The sequence below is a fragment of the Puma concolor genome, chromosome B1 (genome assembly GCF_028749965.1).
Source record: "Puma concolor isolate L17-30 chromosome B1, mPumCon1.1.hap2, whole genome shotgun sequence".
Lineage (NCBI taxonomy): Eukaryota > Metazoa > Chordata > Mammalia > Carnivora > Felidae > Puma > Puma concolor.
Window position 1 is genome coordinate 53093836 of NC_141670.1, and position 25077 is coordinate 53118912.

The following is a 25077-nucleotide window of genomic DNA, read 5'->3' on the forward strand; positions in this document are numbered from 1 at the left end:
AGCACAACCACGTCGCAAGGTGTCACTGCTAGCTTGCCCCCTGGCAGGGGTTTGTATGTGCCCAGGGGCTTCACCTACTCAGCCAGGAGTTACAGCTCTGTATCAGGTCCTATACCAGTGGTGGGCAAATATGCTACTGGTATTTAAAAGTATCACACAAGGTGTTGACTGAGGTTTCTTGAATAATTCTATCATACACTCTACAATCCAGCCAATGGAAAAACTCTGTTTCCTGAATTAGGTTCCTATCACCACGTCTCTGGGAAAGCACTGTTTCTCTATATCCAAAAACTATTCAACCCTGGTGGAATTACGCATGACATTTTTTTCTTTCTGATCTTTTACTTTCTCAACTAACAAACGTGGAAAGAATGATGGAATGAGAACATCAGTATTTAGTAATATTTAGTAACCCCTAATAGAAACATTAATTGAAGTGCTGATGAGAAGCTTGTCAATGGAGACGTCAGACCAGCATCACTTGAACCCAGATCTGTCTTAGCATCACTAAAGTGGTGCAGCCAGACAGTGTGAGCCTCCTGATAGTATGCGATATTGAGCATGTGCTCCCTCCATAAGACATCCCCATGAGACAAAGATGAATCTAGGTCTATGGAGCCCATAGAGTTAATTCTATGTACTACGAATAGGGAGATAGAGAAACAAGTCAACACAAGGAAGCAAAATCTAGAATGTAGAACCTTCTATAGGACCACCAACGTGTTTTTTCCAAATTGATGGCACGAAACTAACCCAAGTAGAGGGTGCAGGCTACTCCAGTTGAGGGAGAGACATAACAATCATATGTGATGTAGGAAGCTTGTTTGAATCCCGAATTGGACAAACCAACAAGAAACCACTTGTGAGACAATTGGGGGAATCTGAATATAGACTGGACGTTAGATAATGCCATGGAATTATTACTAGCTTTGTTAAGTGTGATAACAACATTGTGGTTATGTAAGAAACCGTCTCCACATTTTAGAGACACGTGCAAAATATGTGGAGGTAACATGGCATGTTTCAAGCCATTCGTTTCATTTCGTTTCAAAAAGCTCCAATCCTTTTTTTAGAAAATTATTTGTCCTCAAATATTTCAAACAAGAAAATAATTTTTAAAGATAATCATTGAATATGGGTGATGAGTATGCAGGTGTTCGTTATACTCTTTATTTTTTATATTTTGAAATTTTTCATTGAAAATAGTTTTCACCCAAAAAACTGTATCTGAATTGTCCTTTAAGGTCTAGCTAGTGTTTCCCCCCAGGTGGAAGTGATTTCTTCTTGCTGAGTTCACAAAACCTCTCTTCTTTATATAATCCTGCCTACCTTGAATTGCTGTGAGTTGCGTATACGTCTCACCTCTTTATCCTACCACGAGGGCAGATTCCTTCCTTATTTCCTCTCGCTGTCTTTGCCTGACACAGTACATAGTTGGCAGCGACTGAATGAACACAGCGATATAGAGTTCTAAGAGCCAGCACTGCTACTGTTTTATGTTCGCATGTGGAGCGATCCATATTATTCAAGTTGAGCTATCCTGAACTTGAGACTCAAAAAATGGGTTTCAATTCAAGTTCTTTGGCTTCTTCTTTGATTAAGAGTCACAGGGCCATTACTATAGTTTTCTCATCTAGGAGGTGGGCAGGACTTGGAATGCCGAGACGTTGGCAAACATTCCGTGAGGACTCCACGAGAGAACTCACTGAAGGGAAGACACTATCTCAGCATGGCAGCCAGCACCCCGGGGTGAGACCTGGCTTTGCTAATAGGCTCAATGCTGTTCCAACTCAATGCCTCACTTCCATGTCTGACAGGTCAAGTCAGAAAGATAAAGCTTTCAGCTAATAACAAGGCAAGGTGTTTCCAGATTGCAGACTTAGGAGCTAGTCAAAACTGGAGGTAAGGCCATCCGCACAAATTACTAGCTGTTTGACCTGGAGAGATACTTCATGTCCCAAGTTCATCTCATCTGTAGAAAGAAGGTAGTAACACCTATCTTACACAGTTACTGAAGAAATCATTACTGATAATTTGTAAATGTGGAATAATAGTAAAACCTTTATTAAATACTTACTGTGGTCCAGGCACCATTCCAAGATGTCCTAATAGCCTGTAACAACTAATTTAACCTTTACCACACTCTGTTGTAAACTGTTATCTCAAGACTAAGAGACAGAAGTTAGCAAGTTAAGCAACTCGCCCGAGGGTACCCAAGTAGATAATAGCAGAACCAGGATCCAGAGCTCAGCATCCTTATCTAGTGTGCCATGTGGTGTCTCTCCAACATGACAGTGTATGTAGCATGTCTGGCTTTGGGTATGGCACATGGGGAACACTCAACACGTTACAGCACCTGCTATTGAAAGAAGTAAACTAGAGGGGCACCTGGATGGCTCACTCAGTTGAGCGTCCGACTCTTGGTTTCATGTAGGTCACGATCTCATGGTTCTTGAGTTTGAGCCCCACCTCAGCCCAGAGCCTGCTTGGGATTCTCTCTCTCTGCCCCTCCGCCACTAGCCCTGTCTCTGTCTTTCTCAAAATGAATAAATAAACTTTGAAATAAAAGGTAAACCAGAGTTTACCTGAGTTTTCAGTCATAAAATTATATGCACTTCACAGCTAACTTCATGCATGAGACTTTTTTTCCAACCAAATCATCCCCCTGCCTCTAAAATAACATGCCTGGAACAGCCAATGCGAATAAAGGGACTCAGAGCCGTCAATACTCTTCTGGGCCACACAGCACCCACCATCCACATTGGCCTTTGTCCCCCTGCCCATCTCCACCACCAAATACCCTGACTTCCAACACCAGGCTCTCGGCACCCTCCTCCTAAAAAAAAGGTAGGAAATCCCAATGGATCCCAGGGCCACCTTTGGGCATCATGAAGCCCTGGGAAGGGAAAATGTCACCCAAGTTGCTCTGAGTGGCCTCTAGTTAACATTTATTTACCACTCTCTATGCTCTGTTCCTTTCTCTCCCTCATCTTGCTAGTTTGCATGACAACCGTGAGAATTATGTACAGGCTGTCGGTCTTGACCTTTATAAAACATACATCTTTGTGTGTCAATATCCCAAAATATTTTCCGTATGCTGCATTTGAACCTGAGCACGTCAGCTGGTGAATGAACATTCCCAGCCTTACGGGGGCCTGCAACTGCCTGCCAGCAGCTCGGTCTTGGCAGGACAACCCTTTTCGCCTGGGTAGTAGTGTTTGCACAACTGTTTTAATGTTTTGGTGCATTTTTCTCTAATTTTACACAAATTAGTCAAATTGTCATTGAACTGATGCCCACGATGATGGGTGAGTGCATCATTAAAAAAAACATCTGCGAAAGACTGAAAACAGATTGTGAAGATTTGCCAAATGGGCGAGACGTAACTGAGAATTTCGTAACGTGGTTTAATTCTGTAGAAAACTGCTCCCTCCCCACAAAACAGCAAAGTCGATCGTTTTGCTGTTTTGGGCATTCACCTTTGAGTATGCTTTTGCAGGAAGGCTTTATGTACAAAAACGAGGAACAGTTTCATACCTCCCCATTTTTGTAGAGGAGACTGAGACTCAGAGACATTAAAGGGACTTGCCCAAGTTCACACGGCCAATGCCTAGCTTGCTTTCGAGTCCAGGTTCCTTGAACCGCTGTCTTCCCCCCACTGCACCAGGGAAGGGAGAAATGTGCGTGAGTGTGCCTGAACTCCAGAGCGGCCCACAGGCCTCCCAGCTCCAGCAGCAACCCCCGAGGTCTCTCCTCCCAGTCTCTCCTCCAGATGGAAGGCTTCTGAGGCAGGTGGCAGCCCCCACAGAGGAGAGGACTGGGTATCTGAACCTGAACCTGAACTGTGGGTCAAGGGGGATGGAACCCTAGGCAGGGATACCTGTGCACCTGCTTTGAGCAGCAAGTTCCAGGCAGCACTGGGGCAGAGAACACCCTCCGGCTCCTGGTTCTGCCACCTTCAGTGTGACCTTAGCAAGCCACCTTGCCGCTTTTATCTTCAGCCATAAAATGAGGATAATCGTAATCAAACTATGGATGACTTCCTGAATATCACATAAATCGTATATGCCAAGTGCTTTTCTACCTGTGAACTGCTGGGCAACTGTAAATAAAGGGTTTCTAGTTTCTCTATTTTTAGTTGCTGTTCCACCACATCCTCTGTCAGGCTGCGGCTGTGTGTTGGGCTTTGAGCATCTCCCCTGGGGCAAACACTGATCTCCCTGCTCTGGTCAAAGTCTGCACAGCGGGGATGAATCCACTCCAAATAAACAAATAGAAGCCCCCTTCCCTCATCTTCCTCTCCTCTTGCCACCCCCCACCCCACTACACACACACCCACAAGCACACACACATGGGTACGTGCACATGCTTGCTCTGTCATGCACACACACAGGTGCACAAGTGCGCGCTCTCCCCCCCACCCCTCTCCTTTTCCCTCCTTCTCCCCCTTCCCTCTCTCTTTCTCTTTCTCCCTCTCTCTCTCTCTCTCTCTCTCACACACACACACACACACACACACGAACTCACACCCTTCTCTCATCTGTCCTTCACCACTGGAAAGGAGACCAGTGCCTTCTCAGTGCAGCAAAGCCATCTGGAACCACTGAGGACCTGCACATGTCACACTTCAGTTTTGCAAGGACTTCTGCATTTGCTGTCTCCACCCAGCCTGAAACTGCTAAAATATCACAGCAGGGTGGCAGCCCAGCACCCAGACGCGGCTCTGGTGATCAAATGGCCTTCTGAGTAACTCTAATCTCCAGTCAGAACCACTGGGGTGGAGGGACCCATAGCGAACCTATGTATTTATAAAAACCATGGAAAAGCATCCGTATATATACTGCTAAGGAGTCAAAGGACAAAGAAGTGTGAGTAGTGGGTGATTTCATTTTAGGAATTTTACTGCGTGTCAAGTTATTTAGATGATCAGTTGTATTGTTTAAATGGACATTAATGTTTGCTCAGGAAGTTTAAAATTGGTGGCAATATGGAGTCCAAGCTGGGAAAATTCTAGAAGCTGTTGCCTGCTGACACTTCATTAGGCCAGGAGGCTGGGACAGGTCGGAAAAGGCGTGAGTCTCAGGCAGCCCTGGGGGCTGCTCAGTGGCCATTCTTGAGAACAGGTGCTGGCCCTGCCTCCAGGCCTCATGACTCTCTGTGGCTGGGCAAGTCGTCTACATTCTCTTGATTTTTCTGCTTGTAACGACAATATATGCTTACTATTAAAAAATTCATGGAACATATGAAATTATAAGAAAGAAGGTAAAAGTTGCATGAAGTCCTGTCACCTGATAAACAACATTAATATTTTTGGAAAGATCTTTTGGGGGCACTGCTTTGCATCGACACCTACAATACGCATGCACACACACACACACAGGCACACACGGTTTTTGTAATTCACTTTTGTTTTTTGTTTTTTGTTTTTTTACCTTTCCACCTCCCTTTTCTGTTTCTACCTCCCCCATCAATAACGAAAGTAAACAAATTTGTGTTTATCCCCCAAATGTCTCTCTACATAACATAAAAACATATGCATATGCCTACCTATAGAGGTTTCTTTTCTCATTTTTGGTATTTCCAAATATGGGATAACTTCATGCACTTTTTTGAATCTTGCTTTTGTCATGTAACAGCATGTTGTAGAAATTCCTCTTAAAAATTTTTTTAATGTTTATTTACTTTTGAGAGAGAGAGAGAGAGAGAGTATAAGCAGGGGAGGGGCAGAGAGAGAGAGAAATACACAGAATCCGAAGCAAGCTCCAAGCTCTGAGCTGTCAGCACAGAGCCCAACACGAGGCTCAAATCACGAACCACGAGATCATGACCTAAACTGAAGTCTGACGGTTAACCAACTGAGTCACCCAGGCGCCCCAGAAATTTTACCTGTAAAGATCTAGCATATTCTTTTAGCTTTACCTGTAAAGATCTAGCATATTCTTTTTAAGAATTGCATAATATTTAGTCACTTTGAGAATGCAGATTTATTCAAATGGTGAGCAGTTACAAAATTTTGTTTTGTTTTGTTTTTTGCAGCTATAAATATTGCTGCAATAAGCATTTTTATATCTCATACATTCGTATATAATGATGTTTTGATACTCTGTGAGAATCCCGGAAGTGGGATTGTAAACTGAAAGGTATATGCATTTTTTAAGTTTTTTTTTTTTTTTTAATTTTTTTTTCAACGTTTATTTATTTTTGGGACAGAGAGAGACAGAGCATGAACGGGGGAGGGGCAGAGAGAGAGGGAGACACAGAATCGGAAACAGGCTCCAGGCTCTGAGCCATCAGCCCAGAGCCCGATGCGGGGCTCGAAATCACGGACCGCGAGATCGTGACCTGGCTGAAGTCGGACGCTTAACCGACTGCACCACCCAGGCGCCCCGCATTTTTTAAGTTTTTTAAGTTTATTTATTTTGAGAGAGACTGAGAGAGTGAGAGAGCAAGCACAAGTGGGGGAGGGACAGAGAGAGAGGGGGAGAGAGAATCCTAAGCAGACTCCGCGCTGACAGCACAGAGCCCAACTCGGGGCTTGATCCCACAAATCATGAGACCATGACCTGAGCCAAAATCAAGAGTCAGATGCTCAACCGACTGAGCCACCCAGGCGCTCCTGTATTTTTAAGTTTTAATAGAATTTTTAAAATTTCTACACGGTTGGTAACATTTCATATTTTATTTTTCTAATAACTATTTATTATACCCTTACCCCTTGCCTGGCACTGTTTTAACAATTTGGATTCAACAATGAGTAAGACAAAGATCCCAGCCCTCATGGAAGGCTCATCCGAGAAATACAGTGGAGAAGAAGAAATGAAATAAGCATAACTATAAAAAATACTTTAATTACAGAAATGTATGAAAACACAATTCTCCTTTGATTTATCATCAACAGCTGATATTATCACTCCTTTTCTTTTTTTCCCCAAACTTACTGATAGAATGTGATATTTTATTATCTTAATTTGCATTTTCCAACTGATAAGTAATTTTAACATTCTCACATGTTTATTTAGCTATATGGATTTGTGTTGGATAAACTGCCTATTTGTATAAACTTTACTCATTTTTCTATCGAGTAGATTGTATGCTAGACCCATACTTCTTGTTAATTTTCATGAGCTCTGTGTATATTATAAATAGACATTTATCTGTGGTATGGTTTGCAAATCTTTTCCCCAATCTGTTGCTTATGCACTGATTTCATAACGTTGTTGTTTTTTGTTTTTTTACCATAAAATAACTTTTGTGTTTGTAAATTTGTCTTTATGTTATCAACATGTCTTTTTGTCCTCTCTTAGCTTCTGGCTATTCTGTCTTTGTTAATTGCTATCTCTGAACTCTGGATCATATGTATAGTCTCCTAAATTTTCTTTCAATTAAATTAAAAAAAAATTAATATATTTTTTAGAACACATGGAGTTTATTTTTTAATATGGTGTGAGGTAGGGGTCTGATTATATTTTCTTCTAGGTAGACAACCATTTTCCTAATACCATTTATTAAAAATAAACTATCAGTTCTCCATTGAAGTAAAATGCTACCTTTTTCATATATGCAGTTCCAAATGTACTAGAATCTGTTTACATACTTATTATTCTGCTCCACTGATTATATCTCTATTCTTATTCCAACTGTATGCTATTTTGATTACAGTGTTCTTTTTCATAGTTTTAAAGCTAGATTAAAATTGTATTTGGCCATAGAAAACTTCAGATGATTTTATCCAATTAAAAATTGTAATTATTATTGAAAGTACATTTAATTTATCTTAGGAATGAGGAAGAGGACATAATCAAGAAAGAGAAGAGATTAAAATAATTACAAGACAATACTACCTAAAACTTTATGGCAACAAATTAGAAAATGTAGAGGAAATCAAAGGTCTCCTAATAAATCATATAATCATCAAAATGGTGCAAAGAGGAGGAAAAATGGGAATCAACAAATTCCTGTAGAAGAACTGGAAATGCACTTGAAGATCTACTTTTTGGTTTTCTTTAACTTTTTAAATTTATTTTACATTTTTTTCTTTTTGAAGATTTTACTTATTTATTTTTTAATTTAAATTCAAGTTAGTTAACATACGGTGTAGTATTGGTTTCAGGAGAACTGAGTCATTCATCTCTTACATGCAACACCCAGTGGTCATCCCAACAAGTGCTCTCCTCAATGCCCATCACCCTGCCTCCATCAACCCTCAGTTTGTCCTCTATATTTAAGAGTCTTTTATGGTTTGCCTCTCTCTAGGTTTTTATCTTTATTTTTCCTGCCCTTCCCCTATGTTCATCTGTTTTGTTTCTTAAATTAAAGATCTACTTTTTAAAAGGACTTCAGAGCAGGGCACCTGGGTGGTTCAGTCGATTAAGCATCTGACTTCATGTCGTGATCTCACAGCTCGTGAGTTTGAGCCCCACGTTGGGCTCTGTGCTGATGGCTCAGAGCATGGAGACTGCTTTGGATTCTGTATCTCCCTCTCTCTCTGTCCCTCCCCTGCTCATTCTCTGTTTCTCTCTGTCTCAAAACTGAATAAACATTAAAAAAAAAAAAAAAAAAAAAGGACCCCAGAACAGATGACTTACTGGCTGAGTTCTATCCAGCCTTTAAAGAACAGAGAGTCTCAGTGTTATTCAATGATTCAAAGCCATAGGAAGAAAGATGGAGAACCCCCTAATATTACAAAGTCAGCATCATCTTAATGTTAACTCCTCATAGACAGACCCCACTTGGGAATATTGATTTTCATTTGAAATAAAACATTAGCAAATAGGATCTATCCACGTATCTAAAAGACTAATGAACTGTAAACAAATAGCTTTTATTTCAGAACACAAAGATTTCAGTAGCAGAAAATTTATCAACATAATTTATTACATCAACAAATTAAAGAAAATGATCATATTAAAAGACACTAAATAGGGTACCTGATAAGATTCAGTATCAATTCTTAACAGAAATCCATAATCCCTTTTCCAAAATCCTGATAACAAGAAATCTCTGAAAAGTAAAATGTTGGCCTGTAACTTTGGCATTTCATTTGCTGCTAAGGTTTATGCGAACTGACATAAAGAAACTACTTGACTACAGAGAAGTGCTGTTCTTTACAAATGTGAAGTATTACATGTTTTGTACGCGAAGCACGCTCAAAAAACAAATTATGGATTATTTGTTATTGGGGATCTCTCTCCTATATTTAGAATTACTCCAGTCTTCCTTTTTTTCAAGATGAGTTTGAGGAGAATTAATATGAGACATGTGCTTTCAACTTTCTAGAAGAAAACATCACTGCGTTTCAGTAAATCTAAGACACCGCTGTTTGGAAGACTAACATTTATTCTATGTATCACTAAAAGAGAGGGAAAAAGGATGCTGCTATTTATGAATCATCGTCGGGTGTAAAACACATCGCAGTTTCAAGAGATGTTGAGTGAAAAAGGTGCATCCCGGAATCTATGAAATATGAACACATGTGAAAGCAGTCAGGAACTCTCCATCAACCACACGGCCCTTCCAACAAGAACAGGGACTCAAGGTCCTTTCCTCTATAAATGTCTGTGTCTTGGGGATGGGCCGGGTGTGAGGTAGAGTGTAGTGGTCTGGGGTCAGCCAGAGCTCCACAGTTGGCTCTTCGCTGGTTACTGGTTTGACCAGGAACCAGCTATTTAACATCTCAAAGCTCAGTCCTGGGACAGGGATGAAGCCTACTTACACTTACTTTAGAGTTAAAACGATGACATGAGATAGGCTTTGTGAAGTTCAAGAGTAAGTCCTTCCTAATAGCTGCCCCTGGAATGAGGGCAGTGCTGATGTGGTGGTGTCGGCTGTGGTCTCTGGCATCTTTCCCACTTCTATAACTCTATGATCCTTTACGCAAGAAAAAGCTTGGCCGATCTCTCTCACTTATGGAAGACTCTCTGATATTACTGAGAAGACGCTGTTGGCCTCAGACGCCTATACCATCAGTGTGCCCTGAATTTATAGCATCTCATCTGAAAATCTGAGTGGGAAAGAACCTCAGACATGTCCTAACATGGACCAAGAGAGGAACTTGACCTTCCCAAGTAATACAGCCAGTGGCAAAATGAAGGCTAAACCCGGACCATCAGGCACGTTGGTCAGACTCTTTCTAGATGGTTCCTATCCCCAAGGCACTAGGGCTCACCCCAGCAGTTTCTGGCAGTTCGCTCAGACCTGGATGATCTCTGTCCTAAACCCAGTCATTTGTCCTCTCTGGTCTACTTCTTCCTGCTCTGGGAAAAAAAGATGGATGCAAACTTAGCCTGCCCAACTGCTTACTGGCTTCATGTTCTGATTTTGGCCTTCACTGCCCCTCCCACTTCCGCCCCGCCTTTCTAATTGGCCACCTGGAAGGAGTTGGGGGAGCTCTTCTGTACTGAGGCTCTGAAGACCTACTCACATCACCAATCTGCTGTGTGCTCTCCGACAGGATGGGAGTGGTGAGCAGCAAAAAGCAGGTGAAGGAGAAAGGTAAGGGCCTCTGGAGCCCTGTGAAGGTCAACACCCAGAGCAAAGATCCCCCACCACTGCCTCCCCTGGTGAGTGATGGCTGTTCCCAGCTGGGGAGGGAGGGGGAGGAAGAAGAGCAGGGAGCAAGGGCGGCTCCCTGGGGGCTGCTGCTTGTTTCCAGCCAGCGCAGAGCCACCTCTAGAGAATTCAGGGCTCTGACAAATCAGCCCCCTGTCACTGCCACCAAAACGTGGCACCCACCTCATGTTGGTGTGGCAAGATAGTGGAACATTTAGCAGCCAGATTGCCAGTGTTTACATGGATTTGTTGTGTACTTTGAAGCAGGTTACTTAACTCCCCCATGCCTCAGTTTCTGCATCTGTAAAATGGGTATAATGAAAGTGCCTTTCTGACAGGGATGCAACAGTACATGATGTATTATACAACTGTGCAATCCCATTATATATTACCTTTACACGGGATCGGGTTAGTTTCCAATAATTCTTACCCAGTTTTCATTTCGCAAGGGGAGCCTTGAAGAGAAAAAGAAATCAAAAAGGTCAGCCTGAGAGGAGGGTGTGGTGGGAAAGGGTCTGGGGCATTTAGCAACATCTGCTGCCCCATTCCTACCCAGAAGCTCCTGGAGGTCATTGTCCCTTTCCTGGAGCTGGTGATGCAGTTCTGTCTTGTTTACAAAGCGTTTAGCACCCTTGCATGGAGGCTACTGCATTCCAAAAGTGCGTTTTTAGATGATTGTTTGTGACACCCCCCTCCCCCACCTAGCCCCCTACCCCTTTTTGGTTTGGGTAGGGGTGAGTCATGCCTGGAACCTGCTTTCTTGCTCTCTGCCTCAAGGAGCACATTCAGCTGGTCATCACTTTACTCCAACAGTGACTTGATGAGGGGTGGGGATTGCTAATCTCATTTCTTAGACCACTAGGCATTTTATCTGTGTCCCAACGTAATCCAGGGCTTGGCACAGAACAATGAAATGTTTGTTGAATGAATGAATGATGGCGGGGTAAACTCAGATTACATAGAGTAATATTAGCATATTACTTATGCTAATAAGTAATAGAACCTGGAATGTTTTTGACTTTAAAAAGTCACATAATCTATACTAATTATGGAGAAAAATTGTAAATAACTCATTATCCCACTCGCCAACGATAACCAGAGTTCGCACTCCAGAGCTCCTGCCGCCAGACCCTTTTTCTCAGTGTTATTTATATTATGTGTTTGTGTTTTCTTTCTTGTTTAAATGTTTATTTATTTATTTTGAGAGTGAGAGAGGGAGAACGAGCAGGGGAAGGGCAGAGAGAGACAGAGTGAATCCTAACATGAATAAGCTGGCGCCCCCACACCCTCCTCCTCTAACCCTGTGTACGGTCCAGGGACTGTGTGAGATGGCAGTGGTACTTGAGACTGGTGGCACCGTGTGCACAATTTACCTGTGCAACCTCCTGCTGACAGCAGCACCCCTAAGACCACCCAGCTGCCGGGCCCAGCAACCTTCCTGCCACACCAGGCCTGCCCAGGCCTCAGGGCTGAACTAATGCAGCGTTCCTGTATCTCTACTTCAGGTCCTGTTTAACCACCTGGCTCCTTCACCTCCGGACATGCACCCAGACCAAGGTAAGAAGGGGCTGCTTTGGAAGCTGAGGCTCCACAAGCCATCTTCCCCTCCCGACCATGAGCAGTCAACACAGGGGCCCAGTAGGGGGCCACTTCCTGGAAAGGACTGGGTGGGCCTTCTAGGGTCAGAAAGAAGGCTGGGGCTGGGGGTGCTGAGCCGGGCACAGCTCTGCCCCAGTCTTCACCTGCCCGTAGGGGCCTCTCCAGGAACCAAGCACCAGTTCCTGTATCTGAGCCTGGGTGGGTTTTCTTTAAAAAAGGACTTTACAGACTATAAATGGGACAAAAAGAAAAAGCATTACAGTAAATACAAATGGCATACAAACAAACCTAAGTTTTCAAAGATTCTAACTCCTAACTCAAAGGGCGAGGGCCCATAATAGGTCTGCGTCTTCCCTCCTGCCCTCAGTCTATTCTGTGAATGGAAGCACCATCTTTTTTTTTTTTCCTCTGAGAGATAGAGATAGAGATAGATGAATAGATAGATAGATGATAGATAGATAGATAGATAGATGATTGATAGATAGATAGATAGATAGATGATAGATGATAGAGGCAGAGAAAGAGGGAGACACAGAATCTGAAGCAGACTCCAGGCTATGAGCTGTCGGCACAGAGCCCGACGCGGGGCTCGAACTCACAGACCTCAAGATCATGACCTGAGCCAAAGTCGGACGCTCAGCCAACTAAGCCACCCAGGCGTCCCATCACCATCTTTTTTCCCACTTCTTCCCCACTATTCAAGGCCACTGCTGACCTTCTGACCACTCACACCATCCTCCCTCACCCCCAGTCTCTACTTCCACTCTGATGGATAGGACAGTTGGGGGTCCTATAATGAGTGACCTTGGCCTTCCTGGATCAGGGCTCTGGACCTTGGGAGCACTCACAGGATGTAGCTTCATTCAGAATCAGCTTACAGGCACTTACAACCCACTTCCACACGGCACCAAGAGCTCTGTCAGGGCCTCAGTCACTCATTCCCTCACACAGCACACACGGAGCAAATAGTAAGTACCCAGAGACTGGCCGGGTTCGAGTCCTGGAGAAACTGTAGAACTGAGTAAGACGTGCCTCCTCCCCTGAAAGAGCTCAGAGTCTGTCAAACTCATGAGCAAAATGCTAAACAGAGATTAGTTCTCCTACTTGGTGTTCCTCATCCTATCCTACTGGGGATCATGATTAATTACCATGATTCACCATTAATTACCAGGGTTTACCCTTCACTTCCTGCCGGGAGCTTCATATCTCCAGTAAGGAAGCCCAGGGGGCGAAAAATAAATGAACTGCCTTTGGTGCAATAACTTGAATCTCAGGACTGGAGGGGGCCACTGTCATCTATTCCAACTGCCTCTTCCCACCATGGGGAGGTGATGAGCCCAATGTCACACCACACGTTGGTGACAAAGCTGGGTGATCTACTCCCAGGTAAACGAGGTAGTCTCCAGCTGACCTTTTCCAGGCGGGTCTTGGCTCCCTGGAGCTTTGCAGAAAAGCCCTCCTCACTAGCAGTGGTCATTTGAATGTCCATTCCAGGAACCACTGGCAAGTCAGAGAGACTGCCTGCCAAGAGCACTGGGACAGGGCATTGGGCATGGTTACAGGTCAAGGTTACAGTGGCCATGTTCCAAGACCACTACCCTCTTTGGAAAAGAGGTGGGAAGGGGCAGGTGGGGAAGAGGAAGAGTAGGGAAGCTCATGTTCTCTGAGGCAATAAGGAATCAGCCAACACTCGTTTCCAGACTTGGGACTGCAGCCATCAGACCCATGTGGCCAATCTCCCTAGATCTTTGGGTTGTCCTTTCCCTTAGACCGTACCCTGTCCAGGCCTTAAGGCTCCTATGTGGAGAGCAGAAGAGAAGCCAGGATGGGCTCTGAGGGGCAGCCCTTTCCTTGTTCCCAGCAGCAAGGTCAGGAGGTCAATCTGCCGGACAGGAATTGCCTGTGCTGCACCGGTGAGCAAGAAAGCTCACCACAGCCTCCCCTATGTCCCTGCCTCATCCTGACCCCTTAGCAGCCAGAGATGGCCCATTGCACCGACTTACCTGGTGGGCCCGGGGGGGGGGGTGCCCATCTCTTCCTTGTTCACTCTAGAGGAGCATTTCGTGGTGGCCCAGTATGACTACACCTCAGTGAATGACAGGGACCTGCAAATGCTGAAGGGGGAGAAGCTACAGATATTAAAGGAGTAAGTTTCTGGAAGGCTGTCCTGTGGTCAGAGGCCTCGGTGGCTCCCTGTCATGGCAGGACTCCCACCCCGCCGTCCACCTCCCCACCCACACCCACACCCTCCATGGCTGCATCCAGAGGATCTTCTCCATTGCCCTGCCCCAGCCCAGTCACCCACTTTTTTTTTTTTAACTTGACCCAATCGTCTTCCTTCTAGCTACCATTCCAAAGTCTGCCTCATGTGGTGGTTTCCATTCTCTATCCCCTGCTCCACTGCCAAAAGCCTACTCTTCCTTCAAAACCCACTGCTAACATCACCTCCTCCATGCAGCCCTCTGACAGTGCTTGCCTAGCTGCTCCACCACAGCTTTGTGTGTCTCCCTTGCTGGACAAGATCTCACACAGGATTCCACTCGTGAAATCAGCTTTATTTCCAGGCTTCCTTCTCAGAAACTCCTCCAAAGCCGGTTCTCTCTCGAACATCTGGCTTGTCCTGTGGAGCCCTGGGGGTCTGCTTTTGTTCTTGAAGTTCTGCAATGGCCTTGAACCAAAAGCACGAAAACCCGGGCCTTCTGGGTCTACACTGCGGGGAGCCCGGCTCCTCCACTGAACAGCTCTCCTCCTGCTTTTGGCTTTCCCGTCCAGTCCCAACTCACTAAATTCTTCCTCTGTCCCATTAATCCAGAGGAAGGCTACTCAGGGAAGACAGGGGCCCTCTGGGGTGGCCAGGCCGTGTGGACAGGCCGCACCATCTCCTTCTTCCCTGGGCCGGCCTGATGCTCGGCAAGTTAGCAACCCCTCCCTGAGCAACTTGCCCAGATTCCCTCTCACCAGCCCTCTGAATCCTCCGCCTCTGGGATGAGATCCTGCTGGGGTGGGGGGGGGGGGAGGAGGGCTGGGGGCTGCCCCCTAGGAGAGGCCCGCAGCAGCCACGATCTCATTTTTGTTTTTCCTCTTCCTCCGTAGAGTTGGAGACTGGTGGTTGGCCAGGTCTCTCATCACAGGAAGAGAAGGCTACGTGCCCAGCAACTTTGTGGCCCGAGTAGAGACCCTGGAGGTGGAAAAGTAGGTGGACCATCGGAAGGCCCTTCAAAAGCAGAGGCTTGCTTGCTGCTGCTGCTGCTGCTGCTGCTGCTGCTCTGGGGGTTGCTGGGCAGGGAGGGGGCCAAAAGAGGTGAAAAGAGAACCTCTGTGAGCCCAGAATAGAGGGGACAGGAAAGGGAAAGGGAATTGGGATTGTTGGGGAAGACTTGTCCACCATTCAAGATGACCCTCAGGTCATCTTGAGTGTCTGGTGTTGTCTGGTGTCTGGTGCTCAGGGAGCCACCCCGCCGTGCTGAGCACACTTTTCCCATCTGTGTAATGGGACCTTTCCTGGCCCCTTTCCTGGTCCATGGCCTCGCAAAGCTAACATCAAGGCACAGCGATCAGCACTTCTCCTCCAAAGCCTCCAGTGGGCAGGACTCAGGAGCTCAGACCTCACGGGGGCTCACAGAGTGGTGACCTCATTCAGAATTGGGTTACAGAGGGCAGTGCTCCCCAATGTCCTCATAACCTACTTCCACACGACACCAGGAAGGTCTACCTCAGCCAGTCAGGGCCTCAGTCATTCATTCCCTCACACAGCACGCACTGAGCAAACAGTACCCAGAGCCTGACTCTGCCCAAGGACTGAGAAAGCTGTAAAGGTGTGGGACCATGGGCACTTCCACATTGGTCCAGGCTTGAGAGGAACACGGCAGGAATCTGTGCTCTGAGAGTCTCAGCACTTTGTCTAATTCAGAGACTTGACCTTGAGGAGGGTGTGCTTTTTAGAAAAAACGTTTTAAATGTTTATTTATTTTTAAGAGAGAGAGAGAAACAGAAAGCAAATGGGGGTGGGGCAGAGAGAGAGAGGGAGACACAGAATCTGAAGCAGGCTCCAGGCTCTGAGCTATCAGCACAGAGCCTGATGCGGGGCTCAAACCCACAAGCTGTGAAATCATGGCCTGAGCAGAAGTCGGACGCTCAACTGGCTGAGCCACCCGGGTACCTCAAGGTGTCCTTTAAGGGATGGTGGTTGGGTGCATTTTCCCAGAATAGAATTAACAAAAGGCACCCCCCAAAACATTCTCATTTCAAGAAAATAGTAAGTCCATCCCCTGATGGGAAGTGAGAAGAAAAGAGAGGCACAGGGACCAAGGGGCATTTTCATGAATCAAGATGTGAGGAGTGTTATTAGTTCATGGTTAAGTCGAAAACAGGAGGACACTATTTTATTTTTCGGGGTGAGGCATACGGCTTAGGAGGGAGGTTTGGAAAAGAATATTCTGCGGAGCATGACCAGCCTCTGAGGTTGGTCTGCCTTCCTTTTTCAGGTGGTTCTTTAGATCAATTAGCCGGAAAGATGCTGAGAGGCAGCTTCTGGCTCCAATCAATAAGGCGGGCTCCTTTCTTATCAGAGAGAGTGAAACCAACAAAGGTAAGCATGGCGCCCAGCATGTCCTTCTTGTGTGGTCCCCGGGAACCCCGACCTGAGGCTATGTCTGCGAGGGAAGGACGGGAGGGAGACACCAGCCAGGAGAGCCCAGCGGCTTCCAGGCCTCTGGTCTCCCTTCCAGTTCAGGCCCCGCCTGGACAGCCCATCTAGTGCCTAGTAGTTGAGTGTGAGGCTTCAGTGCCAACAGGTGTCCCTTGGCCAGGCTGGAAATGTACAGGGTGCAAGTAGGAGGTGCAGTTGGAGAGCTGTCTCCACCCAGGGCCACTGCGCACCATCTTTGGCTCAGCGGGGGTGCTGAGGCTGGTGGGGTCTGAAGAAGGGGCACAACCCAGAGCCACATTTGGAATCAAAGGATTTGAGAGCTGAGACTCCTTAGAGATAATCTCAGCCGAACGCTGCGACCACAGACACTTCCAGGAGCTTGGAAGATAACGTAAGTTTGCAGAATGGCCTGTGGCTGGAAATGAAGGAAGAGGGTGGCCATTGTGGAGAACTGGGAGCACTCGTGGATTCAAACCCGCTGACTGAGAGACACAATTCTGCCACCATCCGCAGGCCACTGGGCTTTCTCGTTGTCTTTCATTTAATTTTCCCTCCTTCTTTCCATCTTAAAGCTCCTTTTGTTATAAAATATAGAACATATAGGGGCGCCTGGGTGGCTCAGTCGGTTAAGCGGCCGACTTCGGCTCAGGTCATGATCTCGCGGTCCGTGAGTTCGAGCCCCGCGTCGGGCTCTGTGCTGACAGCTCAGAGCCTGGAGCCTGTTTCAGATTCTGTGTCTCCCTCTCTCTGACCCTCCCCCATTCATGCTCTGTCTCTCTCTGTCTCAAAAATAAATAAACATTAAAAAAAAAATTAAAAAAAAATATAGAACATATAAAAATTGCATAAATCATAAATGAGTCCATAATTATACATACAGAGTCGTAATAAGTAAATGCCTGTGTAACCACAAGAGAGAGAACATTCCAGACATCCATAACCCCTCTCACTGCTCCACTTGTGCCCCTTCTGTATTCAACAACCCTCCCCCCGCCCCCCAGAGAGGTCACTGCTATCTCAACCTTTGGGGAAATCCTTCCTTGGTTTTCCTTACAGTTTTACCATCCATGTTTCATCTGTTCTTCAACTTTATGAGAGTGGAATAGTACTATTTTTTTGTGTGTGTGTCTTGTTCCTTGCACTTGGCATCGTGAGATTCGTTATTAATTTGCCAGGCTGCTATAACAAAGTACCAGAGGCTGGGAGGCTTAAACAACATAAATGTACTGTCTACAGGGCTGGAGGCCAGAGGTCCAGGATCAAGATGTCAGCAGGACTGATCTCTTCCGAGACCTCCCTCCTTTGCTTGTAGATGGTCCTCTTGTCCCTGTGTCCTCACCTGGTCTTTCCTCAGTCTGTGTCCTAATCTCTTCTTCTTACAAGGACACCAATCATATTGGATTAGAATCCCCCAATGGCCTCGTAGTCACCCCTTTAAAGATCCCATCTCCAAATATAGTCACATTCTGAGTACTGGAGGTTAGGAGTTCAACGTAAGAATTCGGGGGTGGGGGTGGGGGGGTCACAATTCAGCCCATAACAGGTCCACTCATGTTGTTGAGTATGACAATAGTCTGTTCACTTTCACTGCTCTCCAGAATCCAGCATGTTAATATTCCATAAGCTATTCCTCCTTTTTAATGTTGGTAGACATGTGTTGTTTCCACTTTGGGGCTGTTGTGAACATGTTGCTCTGAACCTTAATATATATATGCTTCCTGGTACATGTCTGCCATCTTTGGGGTGCTGAGCCAATACCCCCATTTGGAAGATGAGGAAAATGAGTCCCTAAGGGAGGAAGTGACTCACATGAGGCCTACAGTGAACAAAGCTCAGATCCCAACTCATCTAAGAGGCTTCAAAAACTCTAAAATGTGGGGCGCCTGAGTGGCTCCGTCGATTTAGCATCTGACTTTGGCTCAGGTCATGATCTCATGGTTTGTGAGTTTGAGCCCCACATTGGGCTCTGCTGTCACTGGAAAACCCCACTTTGGATTGTCTCTCTGACCTTCCCCCACATCCTCTCTCTCTCTCTTTCTCTCTCTGTCTCTCTTTCCCAAAAATGAGTAAACATTTAAAAATTTTAAAAAGAAAAAACGGCTCTAAAATGTGTCAAGCTGGCCTAACCTGGGGTGATGGAAGGGAATTTCCCAAGATGTGTAAAGTAATCATTTGTTTATCAGGATACGGCACATAGGGACCTATGACGTCCTCGTGGCCAATTTTTAACTAGAGAGAAAGGAGGTGGTGACAGTGACATCAGAGGAGGAGGGTGAGAGAGGATGGCTGGATTGTTAGTGGATACCCTGTGGTTGGACAATGAGAATAGACAGGTTTGGGTAGTGGGAGCCCCTCCACCCCCCATCCCCACCCCGGACTCATCCCTCAGCTCCATTCATGGCTTGAGAAATGCGGCGAGTGAAAGCACCAGAGCCGCAAAAGCTGGACAAAGAGAGATGCTCATTACACCCTGTGAGGCTCAGGGGCGATCCCTAGGCCTCCCAGCCCTTCAAAAGGTCAGGGCCGGGGTGCCTGGGGGGCTCAGTCTGTTAAGCGTCCGACTCTTGGTTTCAGCTCAGGTCATGATCTCATGCTTCTGTGAGTTTGAGCCCCACATGTGACTCCACGCTGATGGTGTGGAGCCTGCTTGGGATTCTATCTCCCCCTCTCTCTCTGCCTCTCTCTCTCTCTCTCTCTCAAAATAAATAAACAAACTTAAAAAAAAAAGGGAGTCAGGGTCAGGTTGAGGAGAAGGAGGGGTGCATTGGTAAGTTGGGTGCTCTGTGCAGAATTTCTGGAAATGCACCAATGGATGCATTAAATTATACACACACACACACACACACACACACACACACACATTAAGATATTGCCACTATTCCATTTTAACAGCAAAGCACCTACGATCAAAAAACAATATGGAAATCACTGGAGATGACATAATGTTTTGTGGTTGTAGAATATTTCGAACATATACAGAAGCAGAGAAAATAGTATAATGGAAGCCTTGGTACCCAACACTCAGTTTCAACAAATGATCACTCAGCCAATCTTACTTCACGTATATCCCCACCCATCCCTATTATGTTGAAGCAAGCTCCAGAATCTGTCATTTCACCCTGGAAATGATGTTTTAATCATTTCCTATTGCTAAGGTGCCCAGTGGAGAGAAAGGGACTCATGACCTCAGTACGGAGGAGGGGGTTCTCCAAAGGTAGGGGTATCCCCTCCTGTCCTTGTCCACACTAGTCTAAGCTGGAAATTGGCCAGATAGAGCTGGAGCTGAGGACCATCCCAGCATCACCACCCCCACACACGTACACACACACACACACACACACACACACACACACACGTACACATACTTCTCAGAACTCCAAAACAAGTGCATCTGAAAGCCACAGCCAGAGGATGCCAGGCAGGGAAGGAATGCTGCCCTCAGAAGCAAGGGAAGTGAATTCTAGCCCCTTGTGGCCTCCAGGACGTCCCTTAACCTCTCAAGCCTCAGTTTATTCATATCTGTATGAGGACCAACTAGTTTCCCTGTCTGAAGGCAGGCAGTTCTGCCAGTGTTAAGAAATCTCAATCTCTGGGGGCACCTGGGTGGCTCAGTCGGTTGAGCATCCAATTCCTTATTTTGGCTCAGGTCATGATCTCATGGTCGTGAGATCGAGCCCCGTGTCTGGCTCTGCACAGAGCATGGAGCCTGCTTGGGAATCCCTCTCTCCTTCTCTCTCTGCCCCTCCTCCACACGCAGGGCCCACACACTCTCTCTCTTTCTCTCTCTCAATAAATAAACTTTAAAAAAAAAAAAAAAGGAAATCTCAATCTCTAAGAAGCCTGAACCGGAAGCTGATTGGATCTGGAGGTCCCCTTTAAGAAGAACACTGATCTGTCAAAAGATACCAGGGGCAGGCTGTTGGATGAACCAGGGCAAGAGGGAGGCCCCAAATCACGAGCTTGGAGAGCAGTCCTATGTGGATGAAAGCAGGGTCTCCTTGGCTACTTATGATGCAGCCTACACAGGGTGCAGCTGACAAAATGAGGAGAAAGACCCTTTTCCTTGCTAGGGTGACGCGAGGATAAATGAACTTACTAGAGCCACTCTCTGGTTTTTTAGATACTGGGGCACAGTTGCACTTACCAAGGGGCATGGGGGAGACCGTTTGCAGCACTCGGGCTGGGGCTGGTGTCATGGGCAGAGAATGGGCTTAGCAGCAGCAAGGTGTGCACACATCTTGCATCCTTTTGCAAGTAGGTGATGAGAGGTGTGATACCTAAGGGAGATGAGAGGGAAAGGGGGTTTGAGATGGAAACAGCACAGTGAAAAATCAAGGGTCCACACCGGAAAAAGAGGTGTCCGAGCCTGACACCTGGCGGGGCAGAGTGGTATTGCTTGCGGTAAACACGTCCTCAGGGAGGATCGGGAGCCCTGAAGCCTGCTGCTAACCAGCAGAGTGACCAGGAGCAAGCAGCATTCCCCTTCTTGGCCTCAGTTTCCTCATCTTCTGCATAAGAGTGGCAGGTGTGGTACCCGGAGAGCTGGACAGAGGCATTTTATAAAAACACCAAGTTTGTGAAAGGAAGTTTCTCCATTGGAAACTCTTGCTTCCTAAATTGTTCTTAACTTTTAGCACCTGCTACCCCTTGTACACGACAAAATGCATAGGTGTCTGTATAAATTTGTACAGAACTCCAGTAAATAGCTGCTTATGTTCTCCTCCACAAACATGAGTGCTTCAAGGTTGGGATTTGCTATTGCTTGTGGAGGTAAGGTCAGCCTTTTCAGCTAGAATGAATGAACGAATGAATCAATGAATCAATCAACCCCCTAGTCCCTCCAATAACTCTACATTTCTCAGTAGTCCATGGCAAAGTGTCCCCGAATGACCAGGGGCCCATGTGAGGGACATCGTGTTTGCTGGGAGAATATCCTATCTGCTCCAGAGTTCTGTGATCCCATGACTGAATTTTAGGAAATTGGGGGAGGAATATCAAGGTCAGAGTTGGGTGGAGATCATAGTAAAGGTTTTTTGGAGGGTTGAGATTGAAGTGAAAGAAAAAGTAACTTATGGTGGAAGGGGAGCAGAATTTCCAGTGGCAGTGAAATGAAGCCCAAATCCCAATCCTGATTTTCCCTCTGTATGCCTTACTTCTCATTCGTGTATCTCTATTACCCGTCTAGGTGCCTTTTCTTTGACTGTGAAGGATGTGACCACCCAGGGGGAGGTGATCAAACACTACAAGATCCGCTCCCTGGATGAAGGGGGCTATTACATCTCCCCCCGCATCACCTTCCCCACTCTCCAGGCTTTGGTGCAACATTATTCTCGTAAGAGAAGAGGATGTGGTGGGGGTGGGGAGTAGAGGACCCCTTGTATCTATCACTAAGATCTCACGATCATGTGACTCACTGGTGCCATCTTGGGGGTGGGGGGGTGGATTATCCCAAGGCTGGACAAATGTCAACATAATTACTCAAAGTCTATGTCCTTAATTCCCTCTCCTGGCTCAGCATGTGACCACTTGGAGAATAACAAGTATTTTCAATATTAGAGAGAGCAGGTTAATGATAGCATGCCTCACTTTATACAAAATGAACGCAAATAGCTGAGTGTGTGTGTAGTATGTGTGTGCCCGTGCACATGTGTACTTGGAAATGGGAGTATAGTTGGCAAAAATGAGAGGGGCACACAGCTGGGAAGGACATGGTCCCCAAGGGAGACATGTGATCTGGCTGCTCTGGTAACCTCCAGCCCCATCTCTTCTTCCCTAATGCAGAGAAAGGGGATGGCTTATGCCAGAGGCTCACCCAACCCTGTGTCAGCCTGGCTTCCCAAGACCTGTGGGTCCAAGATGAATGGGAAATCCCCCGGCAGTCTCTCAAGCTGGTCAGGAAACTCGGGTCTGGGCAATTTGGCGAAGTCTGGATGGGTGAGTATGTGGCAGCCAGAAGCCTCTCTCTCCCTGCCCTGTGTCCCGAAGCACAGAAGGCTCAAGATACGCACAGTTCATCATGCTTCCCCAAAACATTTGTTCAGGAGAGGGACAGAGGCCATGATACCCATTTTACAGATGAGATAATGAATGGCAGGCTAGGACATTGAAGTCACTTGCCCTCAGGACACTGTGATGATGCAGCAGGAATAGAATCCAGCTCTCCCAAAACCTTGGTTGGTTCCCTCACTCACTCTTCACTGTCCAGGGCTAGCTTGCAATTGACAGGTGTGTGAACTTGAACATAAGGCTATCTCCTCTTAGCTTTGGTTTGCCAGACAGAAATGACCTGTTAAACATAGTAAGCAGTGAACCAGGGGCTCCAGGGGTCTGACAATAGACCAAGCCACTGCTTGTGGCTGTGTGACTCTGGCCAAGTCACTTAACTTTCAGGTTCCTGTGTGTATAGTTGATGATCACTCCCCTGTTCACCATGGGCACTATCAGGCTATAAAAGACCGTGTTTTATTTTATCCCTCGGGGCAAAGGTAAAACGGTCCCCTCCCAGGCAAGGTAAGTTCTTGAGGTTAACTGCCTGAGGTTCCAGTTGAGCTCGAGAGGCTGAGACAGGCTGGCATCCTGTCAAATAAGCCAGCTCACCCTCCGAAGCTGTACATTCTAGCCCAGGGCTTCTTCCTAGGGGGACAGCTCTGGCCTCAGTCCTGCACCTGTAGAATGAAGAGGGATCCTGGAAGCTTATGTACATTTTGGTTAAGGGATCGCCTTCCACAACCTCTGGGTCTTCTGAATGGCTTCTTTATTCTCTCCCCTACCGGTGCTCAGGTTATTACCAAAACACCGTGAAAGTGGCCATCAAGACTCTAAAGGAGGGGACCATGTCTCCGGAGGCCTTCCTGGGTGAGGCCAACCTGATGAAAACTCTCCAGCATGAGAGGCTTGTTCGTCTCTACGCCGTGGTCACCAAGGAACCCATTTATATTGTGACCGAGTACATGGCCAGAGGTGGTGCCCTGCGTGGGGCTGCATCCCTCAGGGGTGGGGAGGGGCGGACAAGGGTGAGGCTGGTGTGCCACAGTGGGTCTGCCGGCGAGGGATCTCCATGGGGGATCACTCGGCCACGGGCTGGAGCAATTAGCCAACGTCCACTCTGTTCCGTGTGCCTGGGGAGCAGGAGGGCAGATGATCAGTTACAAGATGGGTCAGTGGTTCTTACAGAACTGTGTCCTCCATTCAGGAGCACTTCAATCCACACTTTTGGAGGGCATCTTCTGTGCCCAGCACTGTTTGATGCCCACTCGGGAGGACAGAGCATCGCAAAGAGTAGCGAGCCGGGCATCCAGACATGGGTTCTGGTCCCAGTTCTGCCACTTACTAGGCGTGGGACCTTTGACAACCATATGAGCATTTGACATGGATGAAAAGAGAAATTGGTCCAGCTGGCCATTGAGGTCCATGGTGGGGTCAAGGTTTCATAGGTCAGTGGGCCAGGGGTCGGGCCTCAGCCTGTGACCTCCTTCCTACCCTTCCTGTGATCCTGATTGCCCATTGCTTCCTATAGGATCCTAAGGTGCCATGATAACACAGTTCCTTAGAAATCGTCGTGAAGGGGACCCCACATTGAGCTGGGAGTACAATGGCTCCCCTGCTCACCTCTCAGCCCCACCTCAGGTGACCGTCCCTCCCAGCTCTTAGATGCCAAAGAGGAGCTGCATTGGTCTCCTGCACCAAACCCCAGGGACAGGTCTCTCCATTCGCATTTTCTTGCCCCCTTGGTCCTCGGAGGCAGAATCTCTACCAACAAGGGATGAAGGGGGCAAGGAGACACTTTGGAAAGTCACGTGAGGAGGAAGCACTGAACTTACAGTCAAAGAGCAGGTTCCGTACCTGGTTCCCTGGCTGGGTGATCCCGAACCTGGATGAAACCCAACCTCCTCTGAGCAGCTGGGAATACATTTGCTGCCCCCTGAGGTGTTATGAGGACTGTGGGTAGAATTTCTGTAAAGCAGAAAGCACTCTGCAGCGATGGGTGGGTTTCTTTTGACGTACTAGAGATCTGACAGGGCGCCCCGTACTTCCTGACACCAGGTGGGGAGCATTCCACGCTTGGGAGAGGCTGGCACAGCCAGGTTTGGATCATTTTGCAGAAGGGCAGATGCCACATCTCTTTCCGTAGGATGCTTACTGGATTTCCTGAAGACAGATGAAGGTAGCCGACTGTCCCTCCCGAGACTGATCGACATGTCAGCCCAGGTTTGTGAGCTACCGAGGGCAGCGGCTCCCGAGAGTCGTGATGCCCCAAAGGACCCAGGACCCAAGGCCCTCTC

General features: G+C 46.8%; 1 protein-coding gene across 3 annotated transcripts in view; it reads left to right on the forward strand.

Annotated features, from left to right (window-relative positions):
- BLK (BLK proto-oncogene, Src family tyrosine kinase) overlaps positions 1-25077 on the forward strand; it is an 80326-nt gene that overhangs the window by 49389 nt on the left and 5860 nt on the right. For 2 of the 3 annotated variants that reach the window (XM_086703823.1, XM_086703825.1), the window contains exons 2-10: positions 10451-10559; positions 12054-12105; positions 14200-14293; positions 15241-15339; positions 16632-16735; positions 21981-22127; positions 22577-22729; positions 23576-23755; positions 24927-25003. In XM_086703823.1, coding sequence (XP_086559949.1) covers positions 10452-10559; positions 12054-12105; positions 14200-14293; positions 15241-15339; positions 16632-16735; positions 21981-22127; positions 22577-22729; positions 23576-23755; positions 24927-25003 — 1014 coding nt within the window. In that variant the 5' untranslated portion in view covers position 10451. Of the gene's footprint in view, positions 1-8936; positions 9536-10450; positions 10560-12053; positions 12106-14199; positions 14294-15240; positions 15340-16631; positions 16736-21980; positions 22128-22576; positions 22730-23575; positions 23756-24926; positions 25004-25077 lie in introns of those variants that run through there. The other variant, XM_086703824.1, reaches the window with a different exon arrangement.